We start from the raw sequence: 21,701 nt of genomic DNA, 5'->3' as shown, positions 1-21,701 counted from the left end.
TTTACCTAAATACAGAATTCACCAATTTAAATGACAGCATTGGAAGTTCAGTTCATTCATTCTTTCATTCATTCACTCATTTATTCATTAATTTAGACTGTGGTACAACATTTTAACGGCAACTCGTTATTGATTTAAATGCTATGCATGCTATGATGACTGTATCTTACAGCAGATCTTGCTTTTTCCCTCCTCAGGTTGGAGGGAAGGACAATCCTGCTGTCGACCCCATAATCCATGGCCTGAAGGGTGTGGTCCATCATGGTGAGTACAGTCATCATTTGGAGTTTTCATCTCTCTTTACTTTTACGTTTTAGCCACAAATATGCTCACACAACTTGTCAATAATATTAAAAACACTGATTCAATGGCAGCCAGTCTTTTTTTCAAACAATGAAACAATGTTGTCAGGTGGTTTATCGGCTTACCAAAAGAACATGACGTATCCATCTTCTGTTAAAGCCAATAATAGTCCTGCTCCTGATGGACAGAAGATATATCCAGGCAACCAGGCCTTTAAATCAGTCTTATAAACCAGCCACATAACAGTAGGGTCATCACCTTCAATAAAAAGAAAACAAACTAGATTAATCAGGTTCATAAATCAGAATATCGGTCCCATAAGAAGTATTTAACTATTTATTTTCAACCCTAATTAAAAAAAACAAAATATTATGCAAAAATGACCATATCAGTATTAAGACTAAAGATTTTAGAGTTATGCGTAGTGGAGCTTGGCAGCATCCAGTCTTGTACAGCATTAAACAGACCAGCAGATACATATTTAAAAGCATTAATTATAAGATAATTAAAGCACACAATGTAAACAGTATAATACAACTAAAGAAGCAATGAGAGTGTGTGTGCATGTGTGTGTGAAAGAAAGAGTGTGTATCTTATGAGCAAGTGTTCATGCTTGAGTTAGTGCAGGAAATGCGAGTTTTGAGTCTCCACAAACTTACGCGCTCACACAACTAAACTGCATTCTCAGTTGCACTAGAGCAGAAACGTAAATTGTTATTTTAATATTTGAAATACATTTTTAATCAACATATTTGTGCTGCTCGTTTTCTTGATTTCCTCGATCACATACTGAGCTGTTAAATGCAGTTTAGTAGTGTGAGAACGTTAGCTGGTGGAGACAGGGTTGTCATGTGTGCATCTCTGTTTGAGGCCAGTTCAGAACATGCATATGTGACCTATGTAGGATAATAGCAGTAATAGTGATAATAGTGCCAGGTTAGAAAGACAGATTCCAAGACTTTAGTCAGGATGCAACATTTTTTTTTTTGGCTTCACCAGTCTGTTAAAGTGATGGCATTCTGTCATTCAGACATAGGTCACTTTTACATTAACCGTCATTTCAGCTTCACTCAGACAAGCCAACCACAGTGTGGGTCAAAGTGCTCACAAGATTGGACAGTACTTCAAGTGATGTATAAAACTAAGTCAATGGATATTAAAATTAAAAAAGGGGTAAACTGTTACAAAACAAGGGCAAAACAAGTTTGGGGTCAATTAGAAATGTCCTTATTTTTTACAGAAAGGCCGTTTTTTTTAATGAAGAAAGCATTAAATGAATGATAAATTCAGTGTAGACATTGTTAATGTGGTAAATGACTCTTCTAGCTGGAAACAGCTGATTTTTAATGGAATATCTCCATAGAGGTACAGAGGAACATTTCCAGCAACCATCACTCCTGTGTTCTAATGCTACATTGTGTTAGCTAATGGTGTTGAAAGGCTAATTGATGATTAGAAAACCCTTGTGCTATTATATCAGCACATGAATAAAAGTACTACCATGTTTAGCAATTTGATGTTTTCCATTTCATGGAAAACATGAAATTATCTGGGTGACCCCAGACTTTTGTGTATAGCCAAAGAGGAAACTGTGACATTCTTAAATTATCTAAGGTACAGATGTACTTATCCAACAAATCAAAACCTCCTCTTTCTAGCAAAAAAAAAAAAAAAAAAAAAAAATCAGTAAACAGGTTCATTACAACTGGGGTTTTATTTGAAAAAGTGTTGCTAATAATTTTATTTCCAGGAAAAAATAAAAATAAAAATAAAAAAACCTCATGAAGCTACTCGCTGAATTCTGGGAACACGGCACCCTTTTGAAAAAGTAGTCAAATGTGTCAATGTTTAAAGAAAAAAAGATGGCAAACAATAAAATTACCACCCAATCTGTTCAAACAACATACAACACAGTTTACACACTAACTCACAATCACACAGCAATGCATTGTGAGATTAGCCTGATACTGATATTTAAGGTGTGCTCATTTCCAGTTTTCTCTCAAAAAGAACTGGCTAACCTCTTGTACCTGCACACACTTCATGCTCCTCCTACTGACTTTCTAATTATCAATAATTAGAAAGTCAAAAATGAATAATAAAAGATAAACAATGTGTCTCCCTATGTTATAAAATCTCTTACTCAGCTGCAAATTGTTGCAAATTTGTTGCAACACAGATAAAACAAGATTGCTGTATACATTTCTGTGGGGAGTCAGAGACCAAGTCCAGACAAAGAACAGTGTAGTCCAGTATCAAATATACAAGAGTTTATTATACAGAATAAACACAAAGCAAATGTTCATGTGGAGACAGGTGTAGGAACTACTACTGGGGGAGGGAGAGGAAGACTCACCAGAAGGACAGAACATAGAGAAAACTACCTCAAACTAGGAACTGGGGAAGTGACAAAGTGAACGAGGTCCCAGAAGCAACCTCTGCGGGTGAATGGGAAATTCGCCAAACCAGAAAATCAAGGCTGGGATGACAACTAGAAAGTACCAGCGATGATATTGACAATGAACGTAAAGGGCCCAGTGTAATACCTAAATAAGCAGGGAGTTACTGACCAGGACCAAGCACAGCAAAGCTAGGAACAGCTGCAACTTGCAAGCTCACAACTAGAAACTCAAGGCAGATAACAAGATACACTACAAATGATAAATGGTCTGCACTTATGTAGAACTTTTCTACCTTAGTGGTAGTCAAAGCAATGTTTCTTACTAACCCATTCATACACTAATAGTGATAGAGCTGTCACACAAGGTGCTTGCCTGCCATTGGGAACAACTTTGGGTTCAGTGTCTTGCCCGAGGACACTTCAACATTCAGTTAATGCACAACCCATTCTACCACCTGAGCCACAGCTGCCCAACATGCTACAAGCACCAAGTGGAAAATCTGAGCTACAGAAATCACAGAGTAAATAAAGTCTGATCCATGCAAACGTGGCAGTCAGAGACTATGGAACAGACAGAATACACAGCTATCAAGAATGAAGCACTATTAGTACAGGAGCACATGGCAGAGAAAACTACGCTACGCTACTTAAGGGCCTTTCACTCAGGATGTGAAAGACATTCACCGCACTCTGAAACATAGTTATTTAATTGCTTGTACAACAACAGTGTGCCACTTTGCTGTGAAAAGCACAAGTGCAGTGCACAGGCCAGGGAGGTCACAAAGCTGCCATGGTCCAACTTCAATTTTGGTATTTTATACAAGTATGTAAAGCGTGATATTTGATCAAACTTTAACTGCAGGGTATTCTAGCTTTGATTGTGCTCCTCATCAAAAAGTCTGTTTGTATGATTTTGTTGCTTCGCAGTATATTCACACAATAATTTATGACTTCTGGGATGATTCAGTCTTTTTTGCTCACAAAGCAAATAAGTAGCTTTTACATTGCTTTTTTGTTTGAACTGTATGCCCTCAGTCCAAAACTGTTGTCTTCTGCATACAACCCTGAAGTGCATCCCTGTCATGATCAAAACATTTGTCCTACGGCAATGTTCTGCCTTGCCCCCGCCTCCCTCCCCCCACAAAGGGCCCTACTTGCCCTGCAACAACAGATTGGCTTCAGAGTGAATTTTAAGAGCTCACAAATCTGTCTTGGAAAAACAACTCTGCCTCCAAAATCTCATCGAATACAAAGGCCACTCAAGTTCAATCAAGGAGAAGCTCCAATTTCTCCCACAGGGAAGATGGTTGCTAATTTGCTCTGTCTCCACCAGGGCTACACTATGGAGCAGTGGGTGGTTAAATTTTTCACAGTGCACTCCTCTCTTGTTGCCGGGCTCGTCTGGCAGACACGCACCACAGGTCTGACTCTTCTGTCTTTGTACCTCAAGCCTTGTCGCATTTTACATGACATCTTGCTGGAACAAATGGCCTCTGACTAGCTAGCCAGCAAGCAGCTCCACACTAACCCTGTGAAATCAGCCCAGTAAAAAGCCTAAGTCTGATATGCATAGAGACTCATGAGAGCCTCAAAGAGAGGAGTGCACTATCAACATGGGCTTTGGAGGCAGACGCAGATACAGATAATGATGTAGTGGGATGATGCAGTAAGATGAGAGGAAGCTGAGAGGCAGGGGAGGAGAAGCAAGGTGATAATTCTCTTGCTCTGTACATCATCTTTAGTCATCGTTTTTATAGGGATCATCATCATTGAAGTGCAAAAGCTCAAACACACATCTGTAAAAGATTTAAAGGTGTCAGATATAAAAGAAAGAGCAGATAAAAATTCTCAGTGTTAATATGCTCATCAGCAATACGATAGAGGTGACACCTAGACAAATGAGAACACATAAAACATGGAATGATTCCTTTAGGCAGTTCTTGGTCAGCAGCATTGACAGAACATATGGTGTATGCTACTTATTCAAAATTACAGTTTTAAAAACGAACCTGTTTTGTGATATTTCGTTCAGGTGGTAATCGCTGGCTGGACTACTTTAAGAGGCAAATTTATTTTGAATGAATTATTGCCACGTTTGTAAACTGTATCGAACAAAGTCTACTACTGTCACAAGAGATACAAGGGTTCACATCCGCCCATCATCTATACACCGCTTAGTCCTCATTAGAGTCATGGGGGGCTGGAGTCTATCCCAGCTGACTGAGGGTGAAGGCAGGAGACACCTGGACAGGTAACAGTCTATCACAGGTTCACCTGGACAGGTAACAGTCTATCACAGGTTCACCTGGACAGGTAACAGTCTATCACAGGTTCATCAGCAATACGATAGAGGTGACACCTAGACAAATGAGAACACATAAAACATGGAATGATTCCTGTAGGCAGTTCTTGGTCAGCAGCATTGACAGAACATATGGTGTATGCTACTTATTCAAAATTACAGTTTTAAAAACGAACCTGTTTTGTGATATTTCGTTCAGGTGGTAATCGCTGGCTGGACTACTTTAAGAGGCAAATTTATTTTGAATGAATTATTGCCACGTTTGTAAACTGTATCGAACAAAGTCTACTACTGTCACAAGAGATACAAGGGTTCACATCCGCCCATCATCTATACACCGCTTAGTCCTCATTAGAGTCATGGGGGGCTGGAGTCTATCCCAGCTGACTGAGGGTGAAGGCAGGAGACACCTGGACAGGTAACAGTCTATCACAGGTTCACCTGGACAGGTAACAGTCTATCACAGGGCTACACATAGAGACAAACAATCACACTCACATTCACACCTATAAATAATTTAGAATCACCAGTTAACCTCAGCATGTTTTTGGACTGCACAGTGGTGTAGTGGTTAGCACTTTCATCTTGCAGCTAGAAGATCCCCGGATCATGTCCCCGCCTCCCTGGGATCTTTCTGCATGGAGTTTGTATGTTCTCCTTGTGCATGTGTGGGTTTGCTCCGGGTTCTCTGGCTTCCTCACACAGTCCAAAAATATGCTGAGGTTAACTGATTATTCTAAATTGTCCGTAGGTGTGAATGCAAGTGTGACTGTTTGTCTCTATACGTAGCCCTGTGATAGACTGGTGACCTGTAAAGGGCTTCCCCTGCCCTCGCTCCAAGTCAGCTGGGATAGACTCCAGCCCCTCCGCGATCCTAATGAGGATAAAGGAGTGTATAGATAATGGATGGGTGTATTTTGACTGTGGGAGGAAGCCGGAGTACCCGGAGCAAACCCATGCATGCACAGGGAGAACATACAAACTCCATGCAGAAAGATCCCAGGGAGGCGGGGACATGATCCGGGGATCGTCTATATGCAAGGCAAAAGTGCTAACTGCCAAGTCACTGTGCAGCCCCAGGGTTCACATCCTTTTTTTTTTTTTTTAATTAATCATAATATTTATACAATGCAATGTGCATAAAAACTAAATAAATATTTTGCATAAGTATGGCCTAGCATGATGAATTTGTCAACAAGAACTGAATGATAAAATACAATGCCACTCACTGAGTGTTATATTTGTGACACCCCAGTCAAAATGAAGGCCTTATTCGTTAGTGCATTTAAAATCTACTACAAACAATACAGTTTCAGTGTTAAGATGTGCTTTAGGGTTAGTGGTCAGCAGTAACATCCCTCTGAATCATTTTGTGTTTAAGAAATTTTCAGCATACTTTTTTTTTTTTAACTTTTTACATATTTTACAAATTGTGCAATATTTTTTATTTATGTATTCTTTTTATCAGTACTTAATAGAATGTCCTGGCCATCTTCACCCTTTCTTAAGAGTACAATAATGACAGTCATCATTACTGCAACCACATCGCATCTTTTACATTAATAATATCACTGGGTTCATCCTCTGGTGAGTATTATTGTTGATAGCAATTTTCACTTAAATCTGACTTGTAGATATTGAGAAGGATGAAATTAAACACATAAGGATGATCCAAATAAAATGGTTCTAATATGAAATAAAGACTTTATTTGTATTTATAAAAATAGAATGAAACAATAAAAAAACAAAATCAAAACCCTGCATGCTAGTCCAAAATTATATCCTCCAAAAACCTTGGCAAAACTAATCACCACCATGACAAAGCTGCTTCAGGATCCATTAAAATCAAGATAGAGGCTATGAGTAAAATCCTCCAAAACAGACAAAAAAACAAACGATATGTCTGCCCAATTTTTTTTTTGAAAGGAGAGGATAAAACGAAGCTGAATATGTGAGCAGTGAGCACTGTGCATTTTAACCACATCTGATTAGATGTGAACGAGAGCGCTTAAGGATTAGCCCACATCAGTAAAGGATTGATAGACTGGTACAGTAGTACAGACAGAGAGGAAGATACAAATGAAAACAGAATTTCTCTTCATTAAATTCTCCAGTATTGCCACAGGGTGGATACAGTAGTCCTGCCTTAAAGTGGGGAAAACCACTTCATCAAAACTATGAATGGACACATATGGAATTATGTAATAGTGTGAAATAAGTCAAAACATGTTTTATATTTTAGATTCTTCAAAATGGCCACCCTTTGCTTTGATTACTGCTTTGTACACTCTTGGCATTCTCTCCAGGAGCTTCACGAGGAAGTTAACTGAAATAGTTTTCTAAGAGTCTTGAAGGAGTTCTCAGAGATGCTGAGCACTTGTTGGTCCTTTTGCCTTCACTCTGTGATCCATCCTAACCCTCAATGTAAATAGTCATGAAAATAAAGAAAAACCATTAAATGAGAAGGTGTGTCCAAACTTTTGACTGGTAGTGTATGTACACTCTTTGAAAATGAATTACCATTGAAGGTTGAAGAGTGCCTAGTCAGTTACTCATACACTGAGCAAGATAGTCATTTAATAGATTCAAAGATCTATGGACAGAAGCATAGTTCCACAGCTTTGGAAACATTCCACAGTGGTCACCATTCCAAAGAAGACCTCTGTTAAGGCTTTGAACTCCCTCAACCTATGGAGAGGGTCATCAATAAGCACATCATCTAATCCTGATGGACCCTCTCCAGATCATGTACTGTGTGAGCAGGGAGGTTGATGATGCATCAATATACATCACTGTACACAAGCTTCTGGAACAACCCAACACCACAGTTAGACTCCTGTTTGCAGACTTCTCCTCTGCATTCAACACTACAGCCACACATCCTGTCAGAGAAACTCTCCAAACACTTCTACATGGAGGACCAGCTAATCCTGACTAACAGGTCACAGAGAGTGCTGGTCAATAACACTTTCTCCAACCTCTCCTTCACCTCTACCAGCTCCCTCAGGGCTATGTCCTCTCACCTCTGCTCTTCATCCTCTATTCCGATGACTGCAGGTCCATCCACCCAGACTGTCATCTGGTTAAGTACGCAGATGACAGGTTCTCCTGTCCCTGCTCTCAGGCCCATCACACCACCACAGCTCAGCACTCCATGAGTTTGTGGAGTGGTGTGATAAATCTTCCCTGGAGTTAAACGTGGAAAAGACCAAAGAGGTGGTGATGACCTTCACCAGCAAACAGAAGGAGCTAGCTACAGCAGATGGCAGCACAATCCGTGGGATGAAGGTCGAGATAGTGGATGAATGCAAATACATGGTCACAATTTTTGATAACATATTTAAATTTGCCTCCAACACTCAGGGGATCTTCAGAAAATGCCAGCAGCAGCAGTGCCTACTGAGGAAGTAGCACTGGTGGTGTCAGTAGGAACATTCTAAGGATGCTTCACTTCTTCATTGAGAGTGTCATGACATTCTCTATGACCTGCTGGTTTCACTCCATCAGCCTGCAGAACAGGATCACCTGCAGAGCACTGTCAAGGTCTGCTCCAAAATCAGCGAGATCGAGGAATTGAAAGAATGTGATTAATCAGATGTGATTAATTGATTACTGAATCTGAAATAAGTTTAACATCAGCAGCTTCTGGTGGGAGAAAAACAGAGTTGCAGGCCATGCTAAATCTTCATCCCTTTCATGTTTCAAACCTTGTTTGCCAGCAAGTTTATACATGAGAGGCAAAACCTTGTGTGCTTCTGAATTCTGCGTTTGAAGCGAGACACGTCAAGTGTGTTGTGCTCAGATCTAGAGAACACTCATTTAGATGCATGATTCTCAGAGAAAATGTGTCCCATCATCCTCCATTCTTCATGTAAATCCACCTTACCAACCGCCATTCCACTGCTATCGATTCCTCATCCCGTCTCCAAGTGTTCCTCCTGCCCAGGCTTACTCTGTCGCACAGATGTGACGGAGCTGAAAATACGTTTCTGGAGTCAGGGTTGGTAAGGCAGTGAGGAATGGGGCTTGTCGGCAGAAGGGGAAGAGGAAGAGGAGTGGGAGGGAGAGGGGAGGGGGATACCTGCCGTTCTGTCTGGCACAGATAAAGACAGTGTATCTTTGCCACTGTCCCTGTCAAGTGGCCTAGCCCAGTGTCCCAGACACTCCAACACACTCCATTACCCTTTATTTCCACTCCTGTTTCCTGTTGTTCATCACTGTTTTCATTGAAACTATGGATCAAACACTTCCCCTCCATCTGCACCTTTCTATTAACTTAACAATCCACTCATTACCCTCCCTCCCTTCTTACTCTACTCTTTCTCTTCTCTTCATTCCAAAAATGTTTATTTTCCTCCACAATTCTCAATAGTAATCTGAGGCTGAATATTAGTGCTGTGTGATGCTGCAAGATGTGGTATCGATCCAATACCAAGTAAATACAGGGCCAGTATCGCTGATACCAATACTCCAAACTAACTTTTTCAGTGGTCGCAATGGTACGACAGACATTGTCAGCTGGTCCCACCTGGTTAGAGGCGAAACACTTCATTAGCTGAACATTTTTCCTTATCACAGACACTACATTTACCAATGTTTCCTGAATGCCTCACTGTGTAGACTGATGCTGCTCAGTGGCTGGGTGCTCAGACAGGTGTGTGAGCAAAAATGACTGTGAAAAGAGTGAGATGAAGTGTTCTCATTTCAGATTCAGCCAAGATGAAAGTGATTGATTTTATCCATGTGTTATTTTCTATGAGCAGAGAAAACAGCACACGTAAGTGTGCTATGTCTTTTAAGAGTGCAGTGCATTTTTAAATCTTAAATACAGCAGTCAGTAGTATTTGTATAGTGGTTAGAAGCTAAAATCATGATTGTGATTAATGATTATTTAATTTTGTAGCCCTGCTATGGCACCGGTTCAGTATCTTCCTGCTTGCAATCTGATCATCAGGTGTGTCTTGATGATCAAAACTAAGTCCCAAATCATGGGCCAGAGTCTCAGACTTTACCGTGTTCAAATGTCGAAAAAGCTTCTTTAAAGGTCTTCAAAGAATCACCAGGAGACGTCAGCATTCTGAAGCAACAGTATTTATTGTTGACAGGAAATCCAGGAGCATTTCTTAGCAGTGATAACACCACAAGAAAATACTGAAGATATAGGTGACTCTGCTCTGATTTATAAATATAGCAAGATCTGACCAGTCTATTGGTCAGATCTTGCTATATTTATAAATTGCAGCAGAATCACCCAGAGGTGGTTAGGGTGGAAAATGGATGTCCAAAGCACATACACTAGCGTTCAAAAGTTTGGGGTCACCCAGACAATTTCATGTTTTCCATGAAAACTCACACATTTATCCATGTGCTAACATAACTACACAAGGGTTTTCTAATCATCAATGAGCCTTTCAACACCATTAGCTAACACAATGTAGCATTAGAACACAGGAGTGATGGTTGCTGGAAATGTTCCTCTGTACCTCTATGGAGATATTCCATTAAAAATCTGCTGTTTCCAGCTACAATAGTCATTTACCACATTAATAATGTCTACACTGGATTTATTATTCATTTAATGTTATCTTCATGGAAAAAAAAAGCTTTTCTTTCAAAAATAAGGACATTTCTAAGTGACCCCAAACTTTTGAGTGGTAATGTACAATTTGATTCACAGAGAGATTACTTTTTAAGGTTTTATCAATGACCAGAGATGTACTTTAACAAAATGTATTCAAGTACTGTCAGTAATGAGTCTATTTCTTTCAAAAATAAGGACATTTCTGTGTAACCCCAAACTTTTAAACAGTGTAACTGTGATAGCAGAGAGCCAGGTCTACATCCAGACTACTGTCTGCCAGGTCGACAGCAAGAGCACTTTGCTAAAAGTTACACAAATGTGGTGATTTTCATTAAAATAAAATAGTATTTCAAGTTATATTTGGACTTTTTGTGTATTAAACCAGACTATACCACTCTAATCTTAACTCTCATGTGGTATTCATATTTTTGTTACACAGCCAGTGTTCACGGGTCTGGTGGGGTTTTCAGTTCAACACAATCAAATAATTTTATGTTAAAATACACAACAGATATTTTCCTCATTCCAATTACAAGCAATAGAAACAACATAAATGGTAAACATTTGCTCTTTACCTTAGTTAGATCACATTTATAAATTAAAGTGCTACTCGTTTTTTGTTTGTTTCATTGATAAAATGTAATAAAAAAAATCAATTCCAATCACGGTAAGAGTAGAAAAAATAAACACATTTACAAATGAAGGAAGGTTTTTCATAACTATTGACTTTTGTTTTTGTGAACTTCATTAGGAATTTAACCCATTCAGATCAATTTATGCAACACAAGCTGGACACATACAGTAACCATGTCAGTCAAGACAACACATCAGCCCCATTGAACACATGGTCTTTTCATGGGAGCCTATAGAACACATGAGGAGCAGAGTTATACTGTCTCTGCTGCATATGTACTACTTGGACTTGATGCAAGTGACATCACAGGCAGCCCAGATCTTTATACCATATTTTGCAGGTTTAGATGGTAAATACTGTCTGAAGGGGGAAGCGGCCCCAAAATGGCATCAGCTACTCATCATAGTGACATTAGGCCCAGGGTTGTAAAACAGGGGAAGGCAGTGCACCCACTTGTCCCACACTGTCCTGATGGCAGCTAGCTTGTCTCTGCTGTCAAGCTGGTCTGTTGTCTTGGTTATCAAGCCGGAAGATCCAGGAAATTATGTGGAAGTTTTCCAAAGACATTGTTGCACGGAAAAATTCTCTGCCAGTTTCTGCATCCAACAGGGATTCTGTGGATTCTGCTTTAGACCTGAGAACTCCAGCCAGGATAAGAACCCCAAAATAAGCACCTCCTTCCACCTCTCTCCAAAAACATGTCCTCCTTCTGAATTAGTGCAATCCTGAAAAATGTTCTGGATGGAACCGTGATGAAAAGCTTAAAAGAAGACTTGATGTCCTCCACATGAGTAACTGCCATGTGTGTTGGCCCTGGTTGCATCCTTATCACCTTGGCAACCATGCAGGGTGGCTCATTTCTTGGGCAAGAAGACCGTTCAATTTTATCATTTACTGACATCCATATTTCTTCACTTGCTAGCTGCTGATGGGCTTGTTCTGGTCCTGGGACTGGCTGGTCCTGGACTGGCTGTTGATGGACTGGTCCTGTGGCTCGTCTTTGTTTTGGAGCTAGCTGATGCTCAATCTCATTCTCTTCTTCAAAGTCACTGTCAGACCCTGACTTTTCAGAAATGTGATCCTCAGATTCTGAAACCTCCTCCTCTACATCGTTATCAAATGCTTCCCTCTCTTCCAAAATCAGTTGTAAGGCCCTCTGAGCAGAGAATCTTTTGGCCATATTGATCAGTTGTAATAAGGAACCACACTGGCAAAGCTATATTTATTGTGTCCCGGCCCCAATCTGCTGCTGGGATAGTCTGAGAAAATAAAGTTCTGCTCCCGCAAAAGAGAGGCTGTTGGTGCTGGAATTTTGCAACAGTGCTGCAACCTTGTGCAGGAACAGTGGGATGGACAATTCTAATGCTGTCACACACACACACACACACACACACACACACACACACACACACGCACAGAACCTAAAATTTCCACACTTCCATTGGCCCCGGGTCCAGTGGACCTGAACATCCTGTATGTAATATAAATGTGTAGGGGGGGTGTACGGTGTGTGGTCATTGAAAATGTGCTGTGATATATGTTCTTCACAGGAAATGAGCCAAGGCCAATGAATCTGAGTTGGAAATAAAAAATTATAATATAACTTTTCTTTGATACAAAAATGAAAACGGGTCCCACAGACCCGAACACCATACAAGGGTTAATCAAGTCCTGCCGGTGTCTAAACTTAATCATAAAACAATTGTACATTGAATTGTAATCTTTTGGTGGGAAAAAAATCCTATATGAGAAACAGTTCATGGAAATGTTTAATTTTTATGACTTGCTTAGGGACACTTAATGCGGCAAGCCAAATGCAAATGAATTCAATAGAAGAAACCTAAAAGTTATAAAACTGTCTTGAATCTGCTTGCTGTAAATTGCAGGAAAAAAGAGTATTGTGTAGATCATGTTATATTGATTGGAGAATTTTGTCCTCCCTTCTTTTATACAGAAAAAGAAACGTTCCTAGAGCCATTTGTGCTGAAGGACCTGCTGCCATCCTCACTGGGAAGTTACTATCGTTACACCGGCTCTCTGACCACTCCACCCTGCAGTAAGGTGGTGGAATGGATCATCTTCAGCAGGCCTATATATGTCTCCTACAAACAGGTAAGAAACAGAAAGACACAGAACACAAAGTGGAAGTCATGTGTATGGGATGTTTTGCTAGGAATGTAGAACTTCAGTGAAGCCATATTTAGGACTGCCACCCAACTGAAGTATCTTGTTACCAGAAATTTTAAATCCTTGTAACTATCTTGAAATTTAAATCCTTCCATCCAACCATTTTCTAGATCTGTTTTATCCTGTAGAAGGTTACAAGGAGTTGGAGCCGAGTGACTTTATTGTGATCAAATTATTATTTCAGGACAACCAGTTTCAATATTTCATTACTGAGTGCTACTATGAACAAAATATTCCAATATGATTGTGCTGAAATAATCTGTTCATTTCATTTTATTAATGTCTCATTTATTGCTAAATGAGTTCTATTGTTCAACTGAAAGATATGAAATATGAAATATGAAGCATGGCATTAAACGGACATCAGTAATAGCAAATACATCTGTTATACTACAACACTAATACATTATCTTGTATTCCACAGATATATTGCCATTTGTGGTAGAAATACTGCATTATTATCAAAACATGTATCAAAACTTGACATCGACAGAACTCAAATGTACACTACTGTTCAAAAGCTTGAGGTCACTTAGAAATGTCCTTATTTTTCAAAGAACAGTAGGTTTTTCAATGAAGATCACATTAAATGAATGATAAATCCAGTATAGACATTGTTAATGTGGTAAATGACTATTGTAGCTGGAAACAGCTGATTTTTAATGGAATATCTCCATAGAGGTACAGAGGAACATTTCCAGCAACCATCACTCCTGTGTTCTAATGCTACATTGTGTTAGCTAATGGTGTTGAAAGGATCATTGATGGTTAGAAAACCCTTGTGCAGTTATGTCAGTATGAATAAAAATCTGAGCTTTCATGGAAAACATGACATTGCCTGGGTGACGGCAGTGTATGTGGACTACTTTAATCTGGTCTGAAAAAAATTGCATTGGTGCAGCCATAAAAATAACATTTTAGACCTTCTTGTTGCCACTTTGTATTCAGCCAGTATGGTCAGGACAGTTCGGCTGAGTGAAAAACTCAAATTTGAATGTGGAGTTCCCAAAGTTGAACTTGTAATTCATTCACAAGTGAATCAGTTGATTGTGGCAGTTTCACTTTATTGAATTTAAATGGTGGTATGGCTCTTACATGCCTTAGTGATACAACAGTAATTTTAAAAAATGAACTAATTCCATTAAAGTTTAAAATGCTCAAATTCAATGAGGCACCAACTTACCAAAGGCTCAGAGTAGGCTAGATGACTGAACGGATTGCAGGTTATACATTTTCTGTAAATTATGACACATTGCCAGACATCTACCACAAAAGCAGCACAATCACCATAAATAACTGTGATGTATGCTATTTTGGGGAAATGCAGATTTTTTCACACCTGTTATTACTCCACAAAGGAACACAGCAGAGTTATGTGACGATGGCATTGGTTTGTCTGCTTGTCTCTCTGTTTGTCTGTCTGTTAGCAATATCACTCAAAAACGGAATAACGGATTTGGATGAAATTTTCAGGGAAGATCAGAAATGACACAAGGACCAAGTGATTAGACTTTGGCAGTGATGCAGCTTATAGTCTGGATCCATGGATTTCTTAAAGATTTCAGTATCATTGCGAGATAGCGTCATGGCGTCACTGTAAAGCTTGTTTTATGCTTGACACGTCCGCAAGGTCTGCGCGGATGAATTACATCATTTTAGCAGCCACGCCCCCTCACACCTTTGCAAGCAGAAAATTTCTGCGTCATGCACCTCCAAATTTTTCTAACAATGCGGATGGAGACGCGTGGAAAACACACTGTGTGGGAAAAACATGGTGAAAGAACAAGGGCTCCTTGCAGCAGAAATTCAGAAATACAGGCATTTATACAATTCATCACACAGAGATCACTGATAACTGGGCTATGAACAATTCATGGTGTGAAATTAAAACTAATTGCCCAATGCAACTACTCAGTAAAATGCCATGTTGTAAGTGGTGTAAATGATGGCAAACTTCTTCTAGTCTAGTTAAGTACCATGTTAGATGCGTGTTTACGATACACTGCGCCCTGCAGTTTGGGAGCAGGCGTCGCATGGAGTGCAAAAGCAACACCCACTCTCGTGCGGATTCTGAGCATCTCTTTTCCATGCATCATGTTCGTGCGGAAAGCATAACCCAGGCTTAACTCTGACCACAAGTGAACGCTACATCAGCTACCAGCTAATGATCACATGATTGAGATCCTACTATGAAACGACCACTGCAGAATTCAGTCAGGACTTATCTGTCAGAAATGATACAACCACTGAGCAGAGGACTGTGCTCTCTGAGTGTTTTTATTGTTTTCATAGTTGATTTATTGGTGATTAGTTTGAAATGTACACTTGAAGGAAGAAAATGGGGAGGAGTTTGTAAAAAAAAAAAAAAAAAAAACAGGTGCCAAGCTGTGGTTTATAATACACTGTGTGTGATGAGTCACATCTCCTAATCATCTTGTTGGATGTGACAGAAAAGGGAAGTGAAAAGATTTCAGCCATCTTGAAAAGGACCAAATCAATTTAGTCAGATGACTGGGTCAGAGAATCTCCAAAGTGACAAGACTTGTGAGGTGCTTATGAGAAGAACACTCTGCAGTGGTTGTTTGTTTTTTAATTATGAAAACTAAAACTACAAGTGGCTGATGCAAAATGAATAAAACACATTTTCTTTGCATAAGGTTGACTGCCAGTGTTGCCCGGATGATTTTTTTAAAGGTCAAATCTAAAATAGATTTTTAAAAATGTGAAAACCCTTACACTCTCATTCATGTAGATGCAGAACCACCTGCACTTTTATGTACCAGCAGCTGATGACACTGATTTCTCATTAAAAACTATCAGAAAAATTATATAAAAGCTATTTCAAACAAAACAGTACCTCCGGTGTGTCCTTGACAAAAATCTCAAGAAAAAAAGACTTTTAGCTCTTATCCTATTTACCCAGTCCTACGAACCCTTGACAGATTTGTCCCTTAATGAGACCAAATAAGTTTGCTTAAGAGCAGCAGTGAAGCGAGTCAAACGTGGATGAAGGATTGACTTCTATGTCTTGAAATTAGAGGAGCAGGTCAGTGCAAAGCAGGCAGTAAAGAGACATTACAAAGACTGATGAGATGGAGGAAGAATGATGAACATGGCAGCAGAGATAGGAAGTCGGAAAGCCAAGAAGAACATGATGTTCTTTAAGCAAACCTATTATGACCAGCTAACATCATAAATGAAACCACAGCAAAAATGTAGTGACTCCCGCACCCTCTTACCCAGACATGCCAAAACCAACTGTCAACAGTAATTCAGTACAAATTTGGCCAAGACTAAAAAAGTGCTGTGTTTTAGAGGGAAACGTTATGTGCAGAGTCTCAGCTCTGTAAGTATTAAAATATGCTCCCAGTAGCAACGATAATAGGATGGCATCAATCAATACAGGGCCTACCAATGTGAAATGAAACCTGTCAAGCTTTTTATTACTCCACCAAGGAACACGGCGGAGTTATGTGACGATCAGCATTGGTTTGTTTGTTTGTCTGTTTGTTTGCAACATTACTAAAAAACGGATTAACAGATTTGGATGAAATTTTCAGGGAAGGTCAGAAATGACACAAGGAACAATTGATTAGATTTTGGCAGTGATGCAGCTTATAGTCTGGATCCATGGATTTGTTAAAGATTTGTTTTAAGGCAGTACACCTACTGCTGGGAAGAGGCCACTGACACCAAAGATCTGGCTACATTATTACACAGGCTCCATTTTGGCTCCACAGATATGGATGTTGAAGTGTGATGCTGTTTGACAGTTATTTAAATTTAAATTTAACATTATTTGGCAAATTTTGTCACTGTATTTAATCTAAGCTACTGTAAAAAATACATTATAATAAAAGAAGAAATCAAAGTCAACTCAAGGGAAATGATGCAAAGACCAACGGAATCTAAAATGAGGAAATTCATCTATGAAAGAGTCAACAAGGGAGACTGGGGCATCAGTCTTCCTTCCTGTTCTCTGGCTGTTGATTCCTGACCATTAGCAAATCTTTTTCAACATGTACAAAAGCCTTTTTTGAAGTTCTCTTGTTTCCCGTTTCCTTTTACTGCTTGACTCTCCAGAGAAAACTTGATTAGAAAGATAAAACTAGGAGGAAAAGAAATTAACACCCATGGTGACTCAATTTGTCTTTCTCTGCCTCTTCCCATTTTATTTCTCTCTCTTTTTTCTGCTGGCCTTTTGTTTTAGATGATAGTTGAAGTAGGTCAGCAAGACTGACAGCTGTTGCTTTGGATCTGCTTTTAGAGTGGATCGATGCTCAGGTTCTGACACAACAGCTCTCTAAAAATGCTTTCCTTGGAAATGGACAAAGGACTTGCCAAACATGTATGTTTGTGTGTGTGTGTGTGTGTGTGTGTGTCTGTGTGTCTGTGTGTGTGTGTGTGTGTGTGGGTGTGTGTGTGTGTGTGTGTGTGTGTGTGTGTGTGTGTGTGTGTGTGTGTGTGTGTGTGTCTGTGTGTGTGTGTGTGTGTGTGTGTGCGTGTGTGTGTGTGTGTGTGTGTGCGCGCATACGAGAAAGAGGAAACCTGTGACGTGACATCACAGTGGCATAAGCCATCCTAGGTTGATAACATCTGAGACACCATGAACTTCCAACTGGAAGCAGAACTATCGACCATTTCATTATTGGAAAACAGTAGCAGCCAACCTGATTGTTTCAAGAGCTGTACATGGATCTGTGCTTACTCTTCCATCGCACAGTGTTGCCTCCATCCTATGTCTTTGTCCTGGATAAACCCTCAGGGTTTGCTCGATAAACAGTCGGAACAAACTCCGGCCTTTTCTTTTAATCCTTTGTTTGGCATTCAGATTTGACTTTCATCCTCTCAGAAAGTAGCCCTAAAGGTGGTCCCTAGAGCTGAAGGCTGATGTTTAACGAGAATTTTAAATTTACGTAACTCCGGATTTTGACTCGGCCACTCCAAAACCATAATTTTGTTCTTTTTGAGCCACTCAGAGGTGGACTTGCTTGTGTGCTTTGGGTCATTGTCCTGCTGCAGAACCTATCTGTGCTTTAGGTCATGAACTGATGGTGGTGCTTTTACAGCACCGTATATGCAGCAAACATTTAAATCCAGTTAACAAATTCCTGTGGAATAATCATATACTTTTGGGACAACTTTTGAGACTTCTTCTAGTGTCCTCCTTAGATTCTTGATGCTTCCACACCAAAGCATTTTTTTTCCCCAAACTGATGACTGGAAGGTTTACTCTTTACAGATACCTCATTTAATGATGACTCAGATGTTAGTGAATGCCTGGTACCAATACATGACCATATACAGTGGTGGAAAAAAAAGCTTTCAGACACCTCTATGCATTTGTGATATATTGCATTAAGAATGTCTCTTAGGTCTTCAAGTGCAATTTTTAGTACAGTCAAAGCCATGATTCTAAACAAATCCCAAAAAAGCCATTAAAAGCTCGAAAGTGGGAGCTCAACAGGTTCAGTGGGCAACCCATAAACTGGAGCTATAGTCCTCATGCAGTCGTCATGGGTTTGACTCCCACCCATGGCCCTTTGCTGCAGGTCATTCCCCTACTCTTCTCCCCACATTTCTGTCTTCCTCTCACTATGACTGTCAAATAAAGATGCAAGAAGGCAGGCACCTGGATAGCTCAACGGGATAAGCTGGCAACCCATGTACAGGGGCTGGTCCCCGAAGCAGCGGCCTGGGTTCAATTCCAGCTCACTGCCCTTTACTGCATGTCTTCCCACCACTCTTCTCCCTCCTTTCCTGTCTGTCTACACTGTACCTATCTAATAAAGGCCAAAAGAATAACTTTTTAAAAAGATGCAAAAAGGCCACACACACACACACACACACACACACACACACACACACACACACACACACACATATATATATAATAAGTTCATATATATCTATGAACTTATTATATATATGTGTGTGTGTGTGTGTGTGTGTGTGTGTGTGTGTGTGTGTGTGTGTGTGTGTGTGTGTGTGTGTGTGTGTGTGTGTGTGTGTGTGTGTGTATATATATATATATATAAAAATTATAAGTTCATATGTATCTATGAACTTAATATGAACTTAATATAAAATTGATTGGTTCCATAAAAATACATGATAAATGTTGAGTATTGGGTCATTTTTGTACCAGTGATCCACTAATGAAGGTCATGCTTTTTATTAAAAGACACAATTTTTTGTTGCTCAAAAATGTTCATCATATCTTCTTGTTAATAGTTTTGAGTTCTTTTGTTCAGACATAGCATGAATAGATAGATGTTGATTACCTTCTTGACAGTTTCGGTGAAAGCTCTCGCCTTCATCAGAAGTGTCTCACTGACAGCATGTGATGTGTCAGCCGGCAGATTTTTAAGCATTTTCTCAGAAATACTAAAAGTCCTTTTACTATCACTATTTGTTTGTTTGGTCCTGATGTCTTATTTTTTTCTAGGGAGGTAGTTGGATGAACTTCTGTAGAAGAATGGTTACAATAGTGGTATAGTAATGTCATAATAATGTTTTTTGGTAGAAAGAACACAAATGATAAATGACTCTGTGCCCTCTCTGCTTTACTTGATTTAACTCCAACTTACAGTAGGACGTAAGGTTCAATCCCTCCAAAAGTCACGGTCAGGCTGTGGACAGGTGTGTTATTTTGCTTTGGTTTACTTTCTATACTATTTTAGAGGACCTGAACCTGACTGCCATATAACATCAAGAGAGTCACACGAGTCTTCATTAGTCAATCACTGAGACATCTGTCTTCATGAAACTAAATCTGTCTTCAGACTTTCCACCACCCCTCCCACTTTTAACACTTCCATGCACACAAGCTGTTTGTCTGTGTGCGCTGCGTCCAAACACATTGTACAGAGGATCCATCTGCCAACATGTACAGAAAGATGACACTTCAATCATGCAGTGCAAATCCGAGTCTGGTTGCACGTCTTGTCACCCAGCATGAGTTTGCCAAATAGCATCATGCAGAAAGAGGCCAACTTCAACATTAACCGAAAGTGGTACAAAATGCTCACAGCTTTATAGCGTGGCAGTTGACCTGAGATTAAAACAACTTTAGAAGCAGTTTTACTATTTCACATATTAAGCTCTGCCGGTAAAAACAACAAAGTGTATGAAAGTAATTTCTTCTGTATTGTTGGCACAGTATAGATGCAGGTCTTCAACAGTGCCAGTGATTTTATCCCTTTCTTGGTGCCACATCTGTCTGTCCCGAGGATCCTTCTAGTTTTCTAGACCCAACCAAGTACTTAACCAGATGTGGGCAGATGTGACTGAGTGGTCTTCCTCTAGAGGAGCAATCCGATCGGTCTTTGGACTGACAAGGATGCTACACTTGGCCTGGTTTAGGGGATTAGGGAGTAGGGGCCAATTATGTCTGAGAAAGAGCCCCTTTAAGCTGCACTTCAGTTAGCTTTGAGAAACAGTTAGCTCCAACAGCAGGACTGGTATAGCCAAGACATTTTTAGTAGTGGCTGTTGACAGACTTAAACATGTCCTCTGATGGGACACATTTGCAAGTGAAACCCTCAGGACCACTTCTCCCTCAGGTCTTTGACATGAAATTGACTGATGATTTAATTGTCTGATTTATAGTCCAGATATGAGATTTTACTTTATTTTTTGTGAAGATCCATCCATCCATCCTTTATCTATACACCACTTAATCCTCACTAGGGTCATGGGGGGCTGGAGTCTATCCCAGCTGACTTGGGGTGAAGACAAGGGGACACCTGGACAGGTCACCAGTCTATCACAGGACTACACAGAGAGACAAACAATTACACTCACAATCACACCTGGGGACGATTTAGAATGACAAATTAACCTCAGCATGTTTTTGGACTGTGGGAGGAGGTGAAGTACCCGGAGGAAACCCATGCATGAAGAGCAAGAACATGCAAACTCTATGTAAAAAGATCCCAGGCCCAGGCCGGGACGCAATTCAGGAGGAGGCGACAGTGCTAAACCACCGAGCCACTGTGCTGCCCTTTCTGTGAAGATGCTAATAAAGATTGTATTTAAATACCTGAACATGCAAAAATCAATCTGATTAGAACTGACTATGTTTTGTGACCAGCTGAACTGCCTCCTTGCGTCAGTATACTTGTTACATTCACATGCCATTTCATATCACTGAAGTGTATGCTGTGCACGTTTGACTTGACATACCAATGAATCTTTTTATTTATTTTTTGATTTTTATCAATGTAATTACACATTTTGGACTTGAGAGATACTCTTTCAAGTTTAAGAAAGGATTTCAGGAAGTGTATTC

General features: G+C 39.9%; 1 protein-coding gene across 4 annotated transcripts in view; it reads left to right on the top strand.

Moving 5' to 3' along the window:
• Positions 1-21,701, top strand: part of LOC111578637 (receptor-type tyrosine-protein phosphatase gamma-like) — a 413,908-nt gene that overhangs the window by 316,951 nt on the left and 75,256 nt on the right. For all 4 annotated transcript variants that reach the window (XR_008601705.1, XM_055010623.1, XM_055010621.1 and 1 more), the window contains exons 6-7: positions 198-264; positions 13,176-13,333. Coding sequence is in view for 3 of the 4 variants with exons in the window: in XM_055010623.1 (XP_054866598.1) it covers positions 198-264; positions 13,176-13,333 (225 nt within the window). In the remaining variant the exon portion in view is untranslated. The remainder of the gene's footprint in view (positions 1-197; positions 265-13,175; positions 13,334-21,701) is intronic.

This window comes from Amphiprion ocellaris, chromosome 5 (genome assembly GCF_022539595.1).
Source record: "Amphiprion ocellaris isolate individual 3 ecotype Okinawa chromosome 5, ASM2253959v1, whole genome shotgun sequence".
NCBI classification, from domain to species: domain Eukaryota; kingdom Metazoa; phylum Chordata; class Actinopteri; family Pomacentridae; genus Amphiprion; species Amphiprion ocellaris.
This window is presented reverse-complemented; position numbering and strand designations above follow the sequence as displayed.